We start from the raw sequence: 19,749 nt of genomic DNA on the forward strand, positions 1-19,749 counted from the left end.
CATTCAACATTCAACCCACAGCATTTAACCCCTGACTATCACTTCCCCTTCTCCCTCCTTTTGCTTTAAATATTTCCCTATTGATTCTTGTCTTTTTGCAATTGTTGTTTTCATGTTTTGTTATGCATTATGTTTTGCACTCTGTCAAAGCGCCTTTGGGCTTCATGAAAAGCGCTATACAAAATAAATGAATTATTATTATTATTATTATTATTTATATATATATATATATATATATCTATATCTATATCTATATATATATATATATATATATATATATATATATATATATATATATATATATATATATATATATATATACAGTGGAACCTTGACTTACGAGTGCCCCAACTTACGAGTTTTTCGAGATACGAGCCGTCGCTCGGGCGGTTTATTGCTTTGAGATGCGAGCCGAGATCTGAGTTACGAGCTTTCGCCACCCGGTCACGTGGTTATCTTGCCGTGCAAGCACAGTATCTCTGTCGTATAGCGCTGCATTTTTGTTTTCGCATGTTGGTTATTTTGAGTTTACGCCACCAGGTGGGTTCTGGTCATGTGGTTATCTTGCCGTGCAAGTACAGTATCTCTGTCGTATAGCGCTGCATTTTTGTTTTCGCATGTTGGTTATTTTGAGTTTACGCCACCAGGTGGGTTCTGGTCACGTGGTTATCTTGCCGTGCAAGTACAGTATCTCTGTCGTATAGCGCTGCATTTTTGTTTTCGCATGTTGGTTATTTTGAGTTTACGCCACCAGGTGGGTTCTGGTCACGTGGTTATCTTGCCGTGCAAGTACAGTATCTCTGTCGTATAGCGCTGCATTTTTGTTTTCGCATGTTGGTTATTTTGTGTTTACGCCACCAGGTGGGTTCTGGTCACGTGGTTATCTTGCCGTGCAAGTACAGTATCTCTGCCGTCAACTTGTTCAGAGTGCCGGCGATAGCTCGCCTTCTCTTTGTGGAAAACACGGTACTGAGAAGAAGAAGAGGATGATGTGCTTGGATATAAAACACGCAATCGTCGAAAAACATGAGCGAGGTGTGCGTGTTGTCGACTTGGTGAGGCGGATGTGAAGGCAGCTGAAGATTTTATTATAACTGAGAAGAAGAAGAGGATGATGTGCTTGGATATAAAACACGCAATCGTCGAAAAACATGAGCGAGGTGTGCGTGTTGTCGACTTGGTGAGGCGGATGTGAAGGCAGCTGAAGATTTTATTATAACTTTTGCCGAACTGATAGAAGCCGAACGATACATCCCCCAGCAAATCTTCAACTGTGACGAGACAGGGCTCTTCTGGAAAAAGATGCCGAGGAGGACGTATATAACGGCAGAGGAGAAGAGCATGCCAGGCCACAACTTGTTCAGAGTGCCGGCGATAGCTCGCCTTCTCTTTGTGGAAGACACGGTGAGATCCTTAACATGCAACAACTAATGGGACGCAAACGGGGCGCCCAGTTTAGCGGTACACACATTGATGAATCACCCTGCCTGTGATTCACCCATGACAGGTTATAGCTGGGTCGGGATTCAAACCCAGGCTGGACAGTTTCGACTTTAGAGTCAAGTGTGCGTACCTCCAGTCCAGGCCATCCTGCCAACTTGTATGCTGCATACAGGTGAAATATAAAGCGCGAGATATTTTTATATATACTGTATATTTAAAAAAAAATTGGTGTGGTTTTTGGCGGGCTGGAACGGATTAATAGCATTTCAATGCATTTTAATGGGGAAATTTGATTTGAGAAACGAGCAATTTGAGTTACGAGCTCGGTCACAGAACGAATTAAACTCGTAAGTCAAGGTTCCACTGTATATATATATATATATATATATATATATATATATATATCAGTCACTATGCGATTCCCATATCATCAGTGGAGAACCGCCAGCAAGGTGTCCCATACAGCTGCTGCTGCACCTTGCTGGCGGTTCTCCACTGATGAGAACCAGATTACAGATACCATTATATATATATATTGTTGCGGATATGGGATTTGGCCTCCATCCATATCCGCTTGTAAATATTCCCCTATTTCCCCAATACTTCCCAACTATCCCCAATCCCCCATTCCCTAGTCCCATTGTCTGTAAACAACACTCTGTAGCCCCGACCTTCCCCTATTTCCCCCATTAAATGTCGCATCCAGGTTCACCGCATCTCACGGAGACAACTATAGGACATCTTGCTAGTTATTCTTAGTCTGTCAGTTAAGGACTCGTTTCCATTAATTCTGACTCTTCGTTGCACCAGAATGTGATTGTATGGCACCGTTAGAAAGTTTAGGACCTCCCAATACCTCCCCGCAGCTCTTCCTCATGATACAACAACAACAACAACAACAGCGGCGGCGGCGCGGGGAGTGTGCGTCCTCACTCCGGCTTGGTTAGCCGCCATTGAACATGTGCTCCGACGGGGTTACCACGCAGGGGCTCGCTGTCAGCTCCTCGTCAAGGGCGGAGCCCGGTAACCCCCCGCACCCAATGGAAGCGGCGGACCGATTCCATCTGGGGCGGAGCCCACGAACCGAGGGCGTATCACTCCCCGCTGAACATGCGCAGGAAGAGGGAGGTGACGTCAGATGCGCCCCCAGCTTGGAGAGAGGAGACGCCACCAACCGAGCGCTGCGATACCTCCCCGCATCTCTGGACTGGACCGAGCTGTATCCTGTCCCTGAGCCAAGGTGCACCTTGAGCTATCGACTGCCTGTCCTTCCCTGCCATCAATCCCCGTGTAAGTCAGTCTTGTCCCGTTTGTCTGTGGTCTGTCGGGGATAGATAAGACTGTGTCTAAGTGCCCATCTTTCTGTGCTTTACCTCTTACCGTGTAATCTACCCGTTTCTGCATTACCAATTATATCCTCCTCCGGAGGTCTTGAGAACTGTACCCCTTGTGTCGTTGCATTAATCCCAGCCGTTGTGTCCTTTCCTTCATTGATTTAGCATAGCGCGATTTGGTCAACGTTCGAGTGGAATCGGGTGAGTTGGGGAAGAATCGGGTAAACTGTGCGAACACGGCGGCCATTCCGCTCGGTCAAGCAACATCTTAAGTCGTGTCCGTAACAATTGGTTGTCAGGAGTTGGATTCGGACCTGGGACTAAATTTGTTAGGCCCAAATTTTGGAACACCAATTGTGTTATTTCAGTAACAATTGATGTCGAGGAGTGAGATCGGACCCGAAGCGCGCTTCACGCGCTCGAAATTATTAACGGCAAAATTTGATTTTGTTTTACAAAAATAAAAACCCGAATTTTGAAAGTCGCGCTATGGCAGATCAAGACGGCTGGGTTCCGGTAGAGGAGAGTGAGGCAGGGTCGATCCAGGACCAAATTGAGGGACAAGAGGAGAGCGAAGCAGTGAGGGTGGCAGGTTCGCAAAATGGCGCCTCGCACATGGCCACGGCGACCGCGCCCGCGACCGTAGCGGCGCCGTTGGTGGATTCGAACCTTTTTTTCCTGCAAATGAGGGCCCTTATGGGACAAATGGGAGACCAAATTGGAGGTTTGAAAAACAGTATAGAGGCTCAGGGTGAGCGATTGGAGGGCCAAATGGGGTCTAATAGCGAGAAATTGAGGGAGGACATGGGGTCCAATAGCGAGAAATTGAGGGAGGACATGGGGGCCCAGATCAGAGGGTTAGGGAGTAGAATAGAGAGATTAGACAATAGATTAGGGGAAATACAGGAGGGGTTAATGGGGGTAGAAAACAGAATGGCCGCTCAAGAGAATCAAATGGAAGGGATGCAAAAGGGGTTAGAGGGGTTAGAAAACAGTATGGAAGGCAAATTGAGGGACATGAGGGACCAAGCGGAAAGGGAAGTTAAACAAATGGGGCAGCAGATAGAGGGGGTCAGAATGGGGGTAGAAACCAAACTGGATGCTCACAGGGAGGAAATGGAGCAGATGAGGGTGGCATCTGGGCAGGAGATGCAAGTGATGGGAGAAGAGATCAGAAGAGGTGTGAGTGAGGAGGGCGGAGGAGTGCGCGAGGAGGTGAGGCACTGTAAGGAGCGCATGGAGAAGGAGGTGAGAAAGGGGACTGTAAAATTGCAAGGTGGTATAGAGGAGTTGACGCAGGAGGTGGAACAGCTGACGGTGGGACAGACTGAGTTAGTGGAGCAGGTACAAAGGAACACTGCAGTACTAGGAGGGTTAAAAGCGACACAGAAAGAACTAAAAGACGACTTGATAGCGACGAAGAGGCAATGTCAGATGGTACGTGAGGGACTGACAACGAGGTTGGACGAGGTGACAGAGGTAATGGAGACGAAGGACCGGCAGGTGAGGACGCACATGGAAACGGTCAAGGTAGCCTTAGAGGACGAGCTTGAGGAGACGTACCGGGAAATAAAAGAGGTGAAGCAGAAATTAGAAGAAGTGGAAGAAGGGGTGAGCGAAATTAAGAAGCGACGGAGAGGGGATAAGAAAGAGATAAAAGAGGAGATAAAAGAATTGGTCCAAAGTCTGTGTTCGGATCGTGATGATGTGCTCATTAACCGGATGAGGGATTCGCAGGTGATGGAGGAGAAGCGAAGAGGAAGAGGACCCGGTGTAAGTGGTGACCAATATGGTCGTGCGTATGATGCGCCAGGTGATTTAATAAGCTTGGGGGTCGAGATAGACCCGGATGTTCGTGAGAGGCCAAGAGTGAGGTGTATGGCTGGTCCGGAGGGTATGGAATGAGAGGTGCGAGGTGTGGGTGAGCAAGGTTGTGGTGGTATGGAATGGGTAGCGGGTTGCGGAAGTGTGACCCATGCATCGACACCAACAGGGGTAGTTGTTAGAGGGACAGGGGAGGCACGAGAGCCCCTTGGGGGTAATGTACTGTGGGGGCCCGGCCGGTTCGACCCCGCGCTGACCCCGCAAGGGGCGACGCACGGGGTCCGGCAGGCGGGCAACGACTCGCATACGAGGTGGTCCCACAAGGTCCCACTCGCGCCGTATGACGGTGGGTAAGGGTGGCATCCCTGCCACCCTTCCCATGATGGGGCCAATGCGCACTAGTTTATGGGGTGTATGGCAGTGAAAACTAGCCCGGGTGGGTTAGGTTATATTGTGTGTAGGGACCTAGAAGATGACATTAGGTGACGTTAAGGTTAGATAGTGACTGATACCTGTAGTGGGGACGCAGGTAGTTTAGTGTGGATGATAATGACGAGGGAGCGCAATAGTTTAAAGGGACGACTGGGAAGCGCAAGTTTCAGAGGGGAGTAGTTAGATGAGATGATGCTGTGTGAGAACTGAACAGGTGTATGGAGCAGTGTATGAGTAGTGAGTGTTGTGGATCAGCGCGAATGCGCTTGGGGAGAGAAGGGTGCAGGTGGCACCAGGTGTGAGAGCACAGGTGTGCAAGTAAAGGTGGTGTGGAGAGAGTTGGAGTAAGTGGTACGGAGTGGTGTGCATGGTGCGAAGGTGTGAATGGGGGAAGAGTGGACCCCCATCACGGATACCCGGGGCGGGTAGTGTAAGTGTTAGGTAGAGGGTATAGGTAAATTGTGGTTGGATATTGGCATTTGTGGTGCGGTTGCAGAATGGTATTGTGGATGGGTGCATTAGTGTTGTGGAAATGGCTGGGCGTGTAGCCTGTTAGTGTGTGTAGTTGGTTTGGGCACTCCACCACTGTGAGGATGTCGGCCAGGTGAGGCCGCAGGTGGGCTCTGGGAGCCGTTAGTGTCAGTGGGTGCCTGAGGATCCCGGGAGTGGATCGGGCAGCCCGTGCCAGAGAGGGCACTGAGGGGGTGAGAGTGTGAAAGGGCCTTCCCCAGTTAGTTAGGTTAGGGTGAGGAGCAGGTAAGCTCGGGTGGCAACTACAGTGGTGGAGGTGTGCAGGTGGGTAGACCTGCTGGGAGAGCTACACGTCACAGCCCAGAAATTGTGCGAGGGCACCGGGAGATGAATCGGGGGAGGTGAGACCCCAAATTGAGAGGCACCACAGTTTGGTCAATGGGAATTGGTTTTTAGAACCCATAGTGTAAGTTGGCCAATGGTTTGGCAGGAGAAAGACCCCGGGTAATGTAAAGTTGTTAAAGTCATTTAGGAAATAGTTAGGATTGATGAACCTGTCGCACCATACGCAGCCACTTACCTGAGGTGATGATGATGACTCCACACCTGTGTTTTCTTTGTTCTGTGTTGCAGGAAATGAGAATTGCTGTGTGGATTGGTGAGACGCATCACGACGTGGATGAGACATTGGGGTGATTCCATCTCTCCCTCCTTAGGAGGGACTGATGATGAATTGGTGATGGCAAATTTTGCTGTTGAGTTGGAGATGGCAAATTGTGATGAGAGTTGGAAATGGCAAATTTGATTGGTTAGGAGGGAGAGAAGACGAATTTGGTTTATGGGAGGAACGGGGAAGACAGTAGGGACGTTTGTTGATTTGTAAAGTAGATGTTTATGGGTAGTGTTGTGTTTTGTGGATACAGTAAGGGGTAAGGGAGGGGCAATGTAGGTTACCTGGTGGGGGTGGGGGGGGGCGTACGGTAGGAACGTACCTGTCTCACCTGGTTCCCATGTGCCCCCAGTGTGCATCACCTTGTATTGCGTGCACTTTTGCGCCCTTACCACCTTACTCACTTGTCTTCTTCTTTTGTCTCCCACCTCCGAGGATCTGGCTTTGGGGCAGAGAGAGAGGAGAGAGAGGTGCTGGCTCCGCAGTTGTGGGCCTGTACTTTCGCTGCTTGCTGCCTGGATCGATACACCATATGGACCGCAATTTTTGTGGCCGCCCACCATGGACCGCAGTTCTTTTGCGGGCAAGCACCACCCGTGGATGGACCTATGGGTCAACGTGGCACCTATGCCATACAGGTGAACCACTTATAGTTGGCCCCCCTGACGGCCACAATTTAGAAATGGACGCGGTTGGCGCCTTTCTTTATTTTTGAAGGAAGCCAGAACACCAAGTGGGCTCCAAGGCAAGACCAGCGGCAGAACATCGGCCGGCTGTGACACCACCGGTGATTATTGAACACTTTATTGGTGCACCGGATGGTGCTGACTGTATGAATAAGGGTGGTGCTTTTGGTGCTTGGATGGGGTGCTCTGCACATTATTAAAGGCCGTAAGGCCACAGGGCACTCGTGGGTTGGTGTATCGATGCTGGCATGCGTGCTCTCTCTATGCATAACATCTGCATGTGTTCCTCCAAAAACAGGTCCTGGATCGTAGTGTAAATATCAGTGTAGTCTTGTGTAAATAATGCTCCCTACCGGCTGTATGTTTAGTTTGAGGATTCTTTCCGCGATTCGGTTATCCTGTGGGTGTGTTTCTGTGAGGAGAAGGGTGCAACGTCACAGGGGGACATATTTACTCATTTGTGAACATCTGTAAAACTGTCGCACTCAGGGTTGAGTTAATAGTAGAGGGAACTACATCTGAGTGCCACACTAACGTAGGTAAAAATTCATCGGGTCGGGACGCCCCGAGGTAGAGAAGGGTGCAATGTTGCGGATATGGGATTTGGCCTCCATCCATATCCGCTTGTAAATATTCCCCTATTTCCCCAATACTTCCCAACTATCCCCAATCCCCCATTCCCTAGTCCCATTGTCTGTAAACAACACTCTGTAGCCCCGACCTTCCCCTATTTCCCCCATTAAATGTCGCATCCAGGTTCACCGCATCTCACGTAGACAACTATAGGACATCTTGCTAGTTATTCTTAGTCTATGTCAGTTAAGGACTCGTTTCCATTAATTCTGACTCTTCGTTGCACCAGAATGTGATTGTATGGCACCGTTAGAAAGTTTAGGATCTCCCAATACCTCCCCGCAGCTCTTCCTCATGATACAACAACAACAACAACAACAGCGGCGGCGGCGCGGGGAGTGTGCGTCCTCACTCCGGCTTGGTTAGCCGCCATTGAACATGTGCTCCGACGGGGTTACCACGCAGGGGCTCGCTGTCAGCTCCTCGTCAAGGGCGGAGCCCGGTAACCCCCCGCACCCAATGGAAGCGGCGGACCGATTACATCTGGGGCGGAGCCCACGAACCGAGGGCGTGTCACTCCCCGCTGAACATGCGCAGGAAGAGGGAGGTGACGTCAGATGCGCCCCCAGCTTGGAGAGAGGAGACGCCACCAACCGAGCGCTGCGATACCTCCCCGCATCTCTGGACTGGACCGAGCTGTATCCTGTCCCTGAGCCAAGGTGCACCTTGAGCTATCGACTGCGTGTCCTTCCCTGCCATCAATCCCCGTGTAAGTCAGTCTTGTCCCGTTTGTCTGTGGTCTGTCGGGGCTAGATAAGACTGTGTCTAAGTGCCCATCTTTCTGTGCTTTACCTCTTACCGTGTAATCTACCCGTTTCTGCATCACCAATTATATCCTCCTCCGGAGGTCTTGAGAACTGTACCCCTTGTGTCGTTGCATTAATCCCAGCCGTTGTGTCCTTTCCTTCATTGATTTAGCATAGCGCGATTTGGTCAACGTTCGAGTGGAATCGGGTGAGTTGGGGAAGAATCGGGTAAACTGTGCGAACACGGCGGCCATTCCGCTCGGTCAAGCAACATCTTAAGTCGTGTCCGTAACAATATATATATATATAATTATTTATATATATATATATATATATATATATATATATATATATATATATATATATATATATATATATATATATATATACTTGCGAGGTACCCGTGCTTTGCGCTGTGGCCGTCAGTGAAGTCGGAAAAGATATTCCGGGATTTCAAGAAGAACTTCTAGAACTCCAGGAAAATAAAGTGCAGAAGCAACGCTTTGAAAAGCTCCCGTATTCGAGGTTTTGGACCCAATTTGAGGATAAGCCCTCGGGATCCGACTCGGGAGGCTGAAAAAGCTCTTCTCCTTTTTCCAACAATATATCTCTGTGAACAAGGATTTTCAGGTCTTGTTGCAATCAAGACTAAAGCAAGGAACCGCATGGATCCTCAGCATGACTTCTTGCGTTGCGCTCTGTCCATCAACATCAAACCAAACTTGGAGGAATTTACCCAAAAAATGAAGCAGCATCACGGGAGCCACTGAGAAAATTTTCGTGTAATAAAGTCTCATTTTAATGTGAATTTGTTTTTCATTTTGTCCAATTAAAAACTCTTTGAAAATCAATCATTATGTGTTGGTAATTAATTCAATAAAACTATATGAATAAACACAATGTATCAAAATGATAGGTCATTAACACTTCATGTACATCGTTTAGGGTCGCCAGGCCAGGATAAGATTGTTTTCAGGGTCGCCACCAAAAAGGTTCTAGATATATTACATGTTATCATTATTTATTTTACTTGCTCTTGTTGTACAGAGTATAGCCACGGTAGATGGAAACCTAATAATTGTCAATAACTTCTGGTCCCGCCACACGAGAGGGTTAATAGAATTTTGAGCGTGTAAATCACGTTTTCAACGAGAGTGTCAAGCCCCCTGACACGATTGTTCCATACTTGTTGCAGGCTGTCGGTTGACGATTCTTGCAGGGTGAAATGATAAAGGCAGCGCAGAAGGCCCTTCCTGAGAGGCAGGCTGGTTAGTTCGTCAAACTGCAGCGAAGACTTATTTCTGGCCAGAATGTCTGCAATGTGAAATCCCGCCATCTTGTAGTAGGGTAAAGCGAGGTACCAATCCTCCACACCGTGACTGAAAAATATAACATGACATTACTTTAATACATGATAAGGCCTCACTCGCAGCAGTTTTAAACAGGGAGTTATACCAGCAGTAAAGGTCTCCAAAGCGGGCACAGCTGTCACGAAAGGCCACCGAGAGGTCAGCGTCATCCGAGCACGAGTTGGATGAGGCAGATAATGGATGATTGTCCCTCCACAGAGCAACTCGCAGTAAAAGATGGCCTTCGCTCAACAAGTGCATGCTCGATTCTGGGCTCACATACTTGAACTGACTCATGTACTCAATCTGTGGGTGAAGGGAAAACAAATACTTGTAAACACCTGAATTACCAACATTCACCACTTAGCACTGGTGCCATATTCCTCTATAGGGCCCGGCCATATATTTTATTAGGAAGGCAAATGTAGTGAAACTTTTGCTTCAAACTGGGAGATGGCATATCTCCTTACCTGGCATATTATTATTTTTATATTTTGATGTACCATACTCTTTACATGTCATTGGAGCTGCCAAAGCAGTTTCTTGGCAATGGTTATAATTGTGGTTTACCATTGACTTCACAGCGTTCACTGTCTGTGCTCTATCCTCATAAATGCTGAGCGTCAAGCAAGGAAGCAGCACGTACCATTTTAAAAGTCTTTGGTAAGACATCCTGGATTTGAACCACTGACCTTCAAGACTCAGAGCGGACGCTGCAATCATAACACCACCATATCTGGAATTTTGAAATACTGTATATTAAAGAAAAACTAGAACGGCACTCTGACGTCGGGATGTCGACTGATGTGCCTCCGCCCACATTATTGCATTATTACACACACCTGTACCAAGTTTGATTTAAATCCCTTCAACTGTTGTCAAGTATCACATTTTTACCTGGCATGGCCTTTAACCTCTTGACCCCATAATCTAATACGTTTATCTTTACATCATAATACACATCTGTACCAAGTTTAACTTGGATCCATTAGGCCATTCTCAAGTTATCACAGTAATGAAAGCCTATCACGGACGTGCGGATGGATGCACAGACGGATGGACGCATGGACAGCCGGACAGACAACCCAAAAATATAATGGAAACTTCGCCGGCGGAGGCACAGAAAGGCAAAATAACAAAAGCGTGATAAAAAGTTAGGGTCAATACTAAAATAGTGGTTGCCTGGAAATCCAACCAATATCCGTGTCAGTCAACATAGCAAGGGCTCGTGCTGGGCCGTGTGTAGTTGTGCATGTGATGTTGGATCCACGAGGGAGGGGGGGGGGGCAGAGGGGAGGGGCTCCATCCACATGTAAAATCCACCCATCTCCTTACCTTGCCCGGTTCACAGAAAGAACAAAAACGAATAACGCTTCCTGACCTAATGCCTATATCAACTCTGCCCTTCTCACGGCAGACATAATGAGACAACTTCACTCAAACAGGTCCCTACTTATAGAAAATGGTCTAGCATACGTGAATACATGGCCACGCTAACTTGTCATCTACTTAACACGTACCCTCTCCAACGTAACAATATTATAGTATACTGTATCTTCACATAGTTTTTCTGTTTCATAATCGTCCCGATCGTCCTCCTGAGCCCCCCCCCCCCCTCCCCGATCCCTTCTTCCCCAGTGATAAGAAGATTCTCCTCTTTTAAAAACTTAATCAAAGTCTACAATAAGTTTCATATCGTTCAGCAAAAGATTGAACGGCAATTTGTTACCAGTTCATGGTAGAGGTGTAATGGTGGTGCAAGCTCCAGTGCATACATATTCCAACTTTGGATGGTTGTTCTGTCGTTGATTCTTGCCATACTGTGGGGGTTAGGGTGGTGGAAGGAGAGATGGGGTGATGGGTAAGAGAGCAGGTCAACATTGGCTGGCAAAGCACATAGCAACCACTCTGGCACTCACTGGGATAAAATCACTTGTATTGACTGAGTGCATGAGTCATGGTATTTAACGAAAGTGGTGTTATAAAAAATAGGAATGGCATACCCACTAGGTGAGGTATGGCCTGTTGTAAAGCTGACTGTTTCCGCCGTGTCTGCCCGTGTGAGGAGCAGGACATTACGGGCGGTGGCACAAATGGCCTGTGGGCCGATGAAATTCTGGAGCCGCAGCGAGCACACTTCCAAGCCAGGATCTGGGCACGCCTTGCAGAGAGGAGCGTGTGAAGCAAAAGGTAAATAGCACGAGGTATTTGCATGAGCAGAGAACAAGTAAAACTGTGATTGGATATAGGGATCTTTAACTTTTATTTTACTCACAGAATAACAATAACACAGTCCCAGATGACAAGTTGAGAAAACAAACAAACAGGATAATGTCGATTGATGCAGGTGGCTGGGGAAGGTAGGGCAGGTATGTGTGCACACTTGCTCGAGCTGGGGGGCCGAGTGGCCTTGTGCTCGTGCTGGGCCACGTGTGGTTGTGCTCGTTTTTCAACCACTCTTGACAAACGGCTTTCTAGCACCGATTCACCTTTGACCTCCTGCCAATTGCTCAAGGCCTGGCTATCCTATCAGCTGCAATATGTTGCCATCCTGTCTGTCCACTGTGCAGTTCTGTTTCTATAAGACTTTTTAAAGTAATCTTCCAGACGACCACACAAACTATTCTGTCTCTTTAGCTTTTAGGGTGTGGCTTGGTTGTGCCCCCTAGTGGTGAAGAGCGTGATCAGCTTTGTGCGAAGACTACAAGAACAGGTTGTTGTAAGGGCTGTTGTGCTGCCCACCATAGTTATTGTGATGCCGAGCGATAGACCTGTGAGCTTGAGATGTCAAGTGGAACGACTCACCAATCGAATTGTAACATTCGGGAATGAAACCAGAACATTGACAAACGGCAATAACTCCCCATGCAGAACCTCAAACCACAAGTCATTATATTATGCTTTTACCCAATTATATTTTTACCAATGCTTGCTTTTACCCATTTCCCGATTTCACTTTTTGCCGTAGAAAGTATTTGGAGCCTTCTGTGAATGTAATTGTTCTCTTTCTTTGTCGTGCATGTGTCCCTCATCTCCGTTTGTGTTTTTACTTCATTAGGAAGTTACACTTTCAGTACTTCCTCTTGTAAACTAGAGCTTCCAGGGAAGCAGAACTCAACTGAACTGACTGGACAACTTTAAAGTAGGTCAGTTGTCTGTACTAGATTTGACTTAAATGAAAAGCCAACAAGGTTTGATCAAAATCCATGAATATTAACGTCGTTTCGGAGCTGAAAACAATATGGCGGCCTATGGCGGCCATTTTGTGATGGATCAGGTTGGAATGCAATAGCAACCAACCTTGTGTGGTAAGGGTTAAACATCCTAAGTTTGATCAAAATCTGTTAATATTTGTGGACACGAGTGTCAACGTCGTTTTCATGACCAAAAGCAAAATGGTCGCCTAAGTCCGCCATTTTTCAACGGATCGGGCTGAAATGTAATACCAACCTGGTCCTTGGTGTAAGGATGCTGCATGTCAAGTTTGATCAGAATCGGTTAATATTTGTGGACACGAGTGTCAACGTCGTTTTCATGACCAAAAGCAAAATGGTCGCCTAAGTCCGCCATTTTTCAACGGATCGGGCTGAAATGTAATACCAACCTGGTCCTTGGTGTAAGGATGCTGCATGTCAAGTTTGATCAGAATCGGTTAATATTTGTGGACGCTGGAGCGTTAACGTCGAAAAGTTAACGGACGACAGACGACGACGACGACAGACGACGGACGCTGGAGGGTTCAGTATGTGATGAACTCAACTGGACGGCAGTCGAGTTTATAAAAAACCCAATAGTTTGAGGATAAAGGCGATGCAAATTAAACAAATGCAGAAACAATAAATAAGTCATACCTGGCACAATACTTGCGAAATCCCTAAAATAAGTTGTTTACCTTTGGCCTATGTTGACCTTTTGACCTCAAACACAATAAGCTTCTTCCTAATGACCAACTCTACCATTTGGCGAAGTTTTGTAAAGATTAATTTAAAATTGTGACCTGTAGGCGATTGACAGACGAGACAGACAGACTGAAAAATCACTCACAGAGCGACACTTGGCAAAAGAGAACAAAGTAGGATGGCACTCATAGAGCATCCTTTTGACCTCACAATTTGAAAATTGACAATTTTAGAAATCTGGCCAATGTTGACCTCAAAGTAATTGGTGGTTGAATTCAGTTAGCTGATATGAAAATCCTTAGTTAGCTGTAACTCCCGGGAGTGTTTGTGATCCAGGGTAACTCCGGGTAACTTTCGGGTAACTCCCGGGATTAAAAACCTATTTTTTTATATGGGTACATGGACACGCGTGTCAAAACTACAAATGCCAACATACTGTTGGTTATCCCTGCACGGAGAGCAGGATCTCCCAGGAATCCTTTTTTTTTCTTCCCCCATAGATTAGCCACCGCAGCATAGATTGGTATTTCCGTCAGCGAAGCGACGGGTTTTATATTCTAGTTTTAATTACACAGGCACACCTAAAACAGCGAAAACCAGAATGGTACTCGGGAGAGCGCATACCTCCACCAGGCTGAACAATTTGCGTGTTGTATCCCAGGTTGCATGTTGTATCCCATTGATAGGCCGGATCTGGACCTGGATCTGCACCTACAAGGTGGTCAGTGGCCTAGACATTTTCTATCGCCTCTTTCCTGGTCTCGGCCCACCTGCACTCTCAGCTCTTTGGACCTCACCAGTCCAGCTCCTTAGACCAACCCATATCTTGTTACCCAAACCCCAAATCCTAGCTAGCCGGTTTCCTCCACGATTCTTGTCCTCCTCTTCTCTCAAATGTGGAATTGCCTCCCAGAGTCCGTCGAGTTGCATACTTATCTCTGCTCTTAAAATTGTGAGTCATCGCCATCTCATGTTACCCTCTATTCTGTTATCTGTTCTGTTATCGTTGCTATTCTCACCAAATCTCCTCTGCTGTCCAACTGCAGTCATCCACATTTACTGCTCATCACCTTATTCTGTCTGCACACCTGTTCCTTGTCAACTCAGCCACCTTGATCCTCTGGTCCCACCTGTGTGTCACTACTTGTGCCTCCTGTGTGTTCGGCCGTTCCCAATTTATTGATCCTTCCTTGCACGCCAACTTCCTCTGTTCCATCAAAATTTCAACATCACCCATCTGTCACTCAGCTATTCCGTAAAACATTTTTCAAGCATTTTCTCACATGTATTCTGCATATTTAGCATTTGTATGCAAATGTCTTCCTATTCCCGCCATGACTAAACCATTGGTCACAAAGGACACACCAAATTCACCTGTGTTTCTTCATATTACTACCTCTGCCACCTAAGGTGGACGAAGGTTATGTTTTCACCCCTGTATGTATGTTTGTCTGTGAGCAGGATATCTCAAAAAGTTATGGATGGATTTGGACGAAACTTGGTGGACCCATTGGGTGTGTGACAAATTGATTCAATGTCGGTGAAGATCCGGATCCAGATCTGATAAAAAAAATTTTTTGAAAAGTGATTCTTCTGAATTGGGAGATGGAGCCAAAAATTATATCCATGAGGTAAGTTTTACTTACAGAACTGAGGGAAGATCTACTGTAATCTATATACCCCACAAGGATTGGGTTAATAACAAGCTATCAAAAAACCGAGGCCAATTCCTTACTTCCACGGTTGTTAGTCCGCACACCGCTGATCATGGAATCATGAACCATACACCGCTTCAATCATCAACTTTGTATTCATGACATTGGGATTAAAGTGTTATGGTCATATTTACGATATTATTATTATTATTATTATTATTATTACCAAAACGATACTACTGAAACGATACACGACTGTATTCAGAAAACTGTGCTTAATTTGTCCGAAGCGGTCCAAAGTGTAGGCATAAAGCCTAAGGCCTATACGTACTGTATTGTTGGAAGAGACATAGTGCCGATGCTTTCGATATTTCATGGTCATTTTAACAATCGGTTTGTTTGTGTTTCACACTGAATGAAAAACGTAAAGGTCGATCATGGTGATTATGATATATGATAGGTTCGACTATATGTTCAGCATGAACGGCATATAAATCAAAATGGCGGAGCGTGGAGAGTCAGCCGCCGTAATGACATCAGACATAATCACATCATAATCACATAATCAGACATAATCCTGTCATGTGACCAGATCCTCAGCTCTGATTGGTGTACGTTTGAGGGGACATACATACATACATACATACATACATACATACATACATACATACATACATACATACACTGTTCGAGACGGCTTTGCACTATGGGCTACGCCATAAAGAAATAGCACAATATTTTCCATGGGCGGACCGGATGACATCGAGACACCGCAGGGTCGCACCACAGGTGTGTGAGGCCTAAACTTTGTACTTTGATCCATCGATCAGTTTTTACAATGGAGAATAGCATTCATTTTTGGTTTTGTTTATCAGATACAGTTTTCATTCATTCACTCCCTTTGTATGCAGGCAAAGTTTCGGGCCAAATAGGTTTCACGGTTTTGGAGTTATAGAGGAGACACACAGACTCTTTTATTGTTTTTGGTAGTTGGTCAGTGTTGAGCACTCGGTCAATTTTTTCATCAGAAATTTCATTCTTCTTCTTCCGAAAGCCTCATCCTTCCGTTAAATAAGGTGAAAATATACCTTTTCACACAGAATTATTTCTCCTGACGGAGATCATAACACTCATGACTTGTATTCGATGAATTCAAGAGCACGTTGTGAATAGCATGAAAACAGTTACCGTGTTGATGCCATCAACGACAGGATCAGCCCGTCGGATTGCCATGGCAATGCCTCGGATGGTGTAGCATTCCAACGTACAGCTACAAACACACGCATGCGATCCGAGAGTTGGATGAGGGCATACAAGAGGACTTTCAAATGCATCAAATGGAAATGCTAAGACAACTTAATCAACTTCTTGGTCATTAGAGCTGAGAAACTAACTTCACATCAGCTCCACATTCATGTGACTATCCTGATATCCTTCTCTGAACCAAATGTTCCGAGCTCTTAATATTGGGAAAATAGTTAGCATGACAAGAGGATAATGTTGGAATTTTTCTTTCAGGATGTAAATGTATTTAGAGATTTTGTATGAAAAGTAATCTATATATATTATTGCGGATATGAGGATTGCATTTTTTTGATTGTGTTGTATTATATTGGAAATGGTGATGAACATTGTTTGAATATGGCCCCTCCTGCCTCCAGCGTTGTGTAAAGGTAAAAAGGGCGTCTCGGTAGTTAATTCCATGAAACACCACATTGAAGGACCCGATAAAACCCTTGTTCAGTAGCTTATATCTTATTATGTGTTTTAGAGTAAGGCCTTGTCTTCCATTAGAATAATACTCCATTGCACCGAATTAATTAAGAATAGCTCCCCTTCAATACTTCCATTTCCCAGCCAAACTCTCCATCTGCGGGTAAAGCAGTTCACAAGCGTGGGGTGCACGCCCTCTCATTTCGCTGCTATAGTGAATATGTGCTCCGTGCTCTGTTTGAACAGGAGGGGCGGGGTCGCCCGGGAGAGGCAAGCCCAGGGCGCGCCACGAAGGGCGGGGCTGTTCAGCCCCATGCCCAAATAAGGAAACAAGCCCGTGGCTCGCCACGAGGGGCGTGCCGTCAGCGCCATGCCCAAACAAGGAGACAAGCCCGTGGGATTACCATACAAGGTCACGAAACAGAGCACGGGGGGGAGGGCGGTACCGAAACCGAAGAGGGCATGTCAGACCCGCGCTGAAGGTTTGGACAGAAGGGTGCGACAATCGCTGGGACAAGCGAGACGAGAGATACGGCAGATGAGTCCAGGTGCGTAAGAGGGTTGGCAGTCCACCGGGAGAGAGTTCAGAGTTGCACCGGAGTTGCGTGAGAGATACGAAAAGCCTTTGACAAAGAGCCGCTTCAACCAGCCCCGTTTCAACCCGCCGAGTGACCCTGCCGGCGTGCGCTGTAAAGCCAAATACAAGGAGCTGCCGGCTCCTCGCTTCCGGCCCGGAGTGGACCTGCTCGCTGTGCCCTGTGATCCCACCTGCTCATCCCTCCAAACGATTCCTACCCTTCCATCCATTTGCGTACGTGAGTTTGTTTTGTTCGTGCTGTCCTGGGTAGTAAACTAAGTCTGTATAAGCTAGTAATTTTCACTGTGTCACCTGCGTTTTCATGTCACCTGTAAATAATCGTGACTGCTCTTTTTGCTTATGTGTGTGTAAATAATAATAAACCCCGTTACTCTTCTGTACGTCTTCTTCTTCCTCTTTGCATTCGTCGTCTTAGTCTTTTCCCCATTGAATATCTGTGGCGCGATACGGCCAACGTCTGGGTGAATCGGGTTTAGTCGGGGAACAACTGTTCGGTCGCGGAGCCTCCGCTCGGCAAACATACCATCCTTAACCGCGTTTCGTAACAATATAAAACACAGTTTGTGTGTGTGTGTGTGTGTAATGTTACCGATAGACTCCTAAACGGAGAGGCTCACGTGCTTGATATTTGGCATAGACATGGCCATTGAGCCTGGGAAGAACATGGCTGACCTAAAAAAAAATATTTCATAATATTTTTTTCCCATATTTTTACCTCAGCGCATTTCAGCGAGGAATATTATGCACGGAATCTGAGGCGGTGGCAGAGCAGAGAGAGAGAGAAAGAGAAAGAGAGAGAGAGAGAGAGAGAGAGAGAGAGAGAGAGAGAGAGAGAGAGAGAGAGAGAGAGTGAGATAAGTGGATGAAACACTGAAATCATCAAGTAAGGGGATTGGGTTCAGAAGGGTTAATAGGGGAAATAAAGATCATGGGTAGGGATATAATGTTAATAACAATAGTAATGATAATAATAATAGGAGTTCACTTACAAGGAACTTGGGCACAAGAGGCCGCCATTAAGCACATCAAGCCTGCACAAAGGTTGTCAACCTATAGCCGTTTGGCTGTGCTTTATCCTTTGTAAATGCTGAGCGTCAAACAAGGATGCAGCATGTACCATTTATAAAATCTTTGGTAAGACTCGGCCGTCATCCGAACCAGTGACCTACCAGACTCAGAGCCGTCCTCTAACCAATATGACCCAAGTCTGGTCGTGACATGAGGTGGCAGTGGACTGCCAGCTTGGAGCTCTGGAGGGAAGAGTGGGAAAGAACGGCCTGTGGAAGGCGATACCATAGACGGGGAAAGGGAGGAACAAAGGAGTTGTGGTGTGCAGTCAAAGTGGATTTTCGAAGTTTAGCCAGGAGAGGGTTACTTGAAGAACGCATGCATCCTGGAGTTGCTTGGAAGGGTCGGATGTTTGAGAGAGCAAAGGCTCGGTCCCAATTTTGTGGAATAGACACCAATGTAGGCTCGGTCCCTTGGACGTACGTCAAAATGTGCATCCCGTCTGCAGGCATTAGTCAGTGGATGTTAAGGATCCCACGGCGTCCTCTTCATGAAGTGTACGCAAGTTAAAGCCGGCACCCTGAACAAATTCAAAATTCCTGCTCCAACCTACAGTGGGCACTGCATCAATGGCACAGCAGTGACCCCCCTCAGCCAATGATGCTACTCGCAATTAGGTGCTGCAAATGAAAAAAAAAGAATGTTCATCATCTTTTACCAGCAGAACCAACTTCCTTTGTCTGTTCAATCTCATCTTCCTTTCAGGGCTTCAAGATGGCTGTTCCCAACCTCCTCATCACCCATTCAAGCTGACACAAACCACACCTTCTTTTCCCCCCTTGTGTCTGTCTTCCTCTCTTCCCCTTGATCTCATTCTTCCCAAAAGTTTCCCTCTGTTGTGTCCCTCTACCCTTCTGTTGGTTTCCTTCCCTCCTTTCCACTCATGTTCTGTTCTGTGTTCTAGCTCTTTTACAAACTTAGACGTATACAAAATATAGAAGAGTTTCAGAGATGGCGTCTTGAGCCATCTTGTCTTTGATGCACTTGATGCACTTGTCTTTGAGCAGTTTGGGTTCGATTTTTGACCAGCTGATTGTTTGCGAGCAGGGAAGTTGCATCACCAAGCGTGCTGTCTCTCTGATTCATGTTAAGTTGGTTATCCTATCTGCTAGCATTAGTTGGTGGATGCAAATGCTCCCACAGTATCTTTGTCAAAGTGGCAGTGAAATCCTCAAGGAACACTGAACAAACTTCCTGCCATAACCAACTGCAATTGTTATGCCTGCCC

The 19,749-nt window shown here is 46.5% G+C and overlaps 1 protein-coding gene across 1 annotated transcript in view; it reads right to left on the bottom strand.

Moving 5' to 3' along the window:
- HPS3 (HPS3 biogenesis of lysosomal organelles complex 2 subunit 1) overlaps nt 1–19,749 on the bottom strand; it is a 125,621-nt gene that overhangs the window by 86,530 nt on the left and 19,342 nt on the right. The window contains exons 8-12 of the mRNA XM_068121263.2: nt 16,331–16,412; nt 11,592–11,749; nt 11,318–11,408; nt 9,695–9,894; nt 9,426–9,618 (exon numbers count right to left, since the gene is read on the bottom strand). Coding sequence (XP_067977364.2) covers nt 9,426–9,618; nt 9,695–9,894; nt 11,318–11,408; nt 11,592–11,749; nt 16,331–16,412 — 724 coding nt within the window. The remainder of the gene's footprint in view (nt 1–9,425; nt 9,619–9,694; nt 9,895–11,317; nt 11,409–11,591; nt 11,750–16,330; nt 16,413–19,749) is intronic.

Source organism: Myxine glutinosa, chromosome 6, assembly GCF_964187855.1.
Source record: "Myxine glutinosa chromosome 6, kmMyxGlut1.1, whole genome shotgun sequence".
NCBI lineage: Eukaryota > Metazoa > Chordata > Myxini > Myxiniformes > Myxinidae > Myxine > Myxine glutinosa.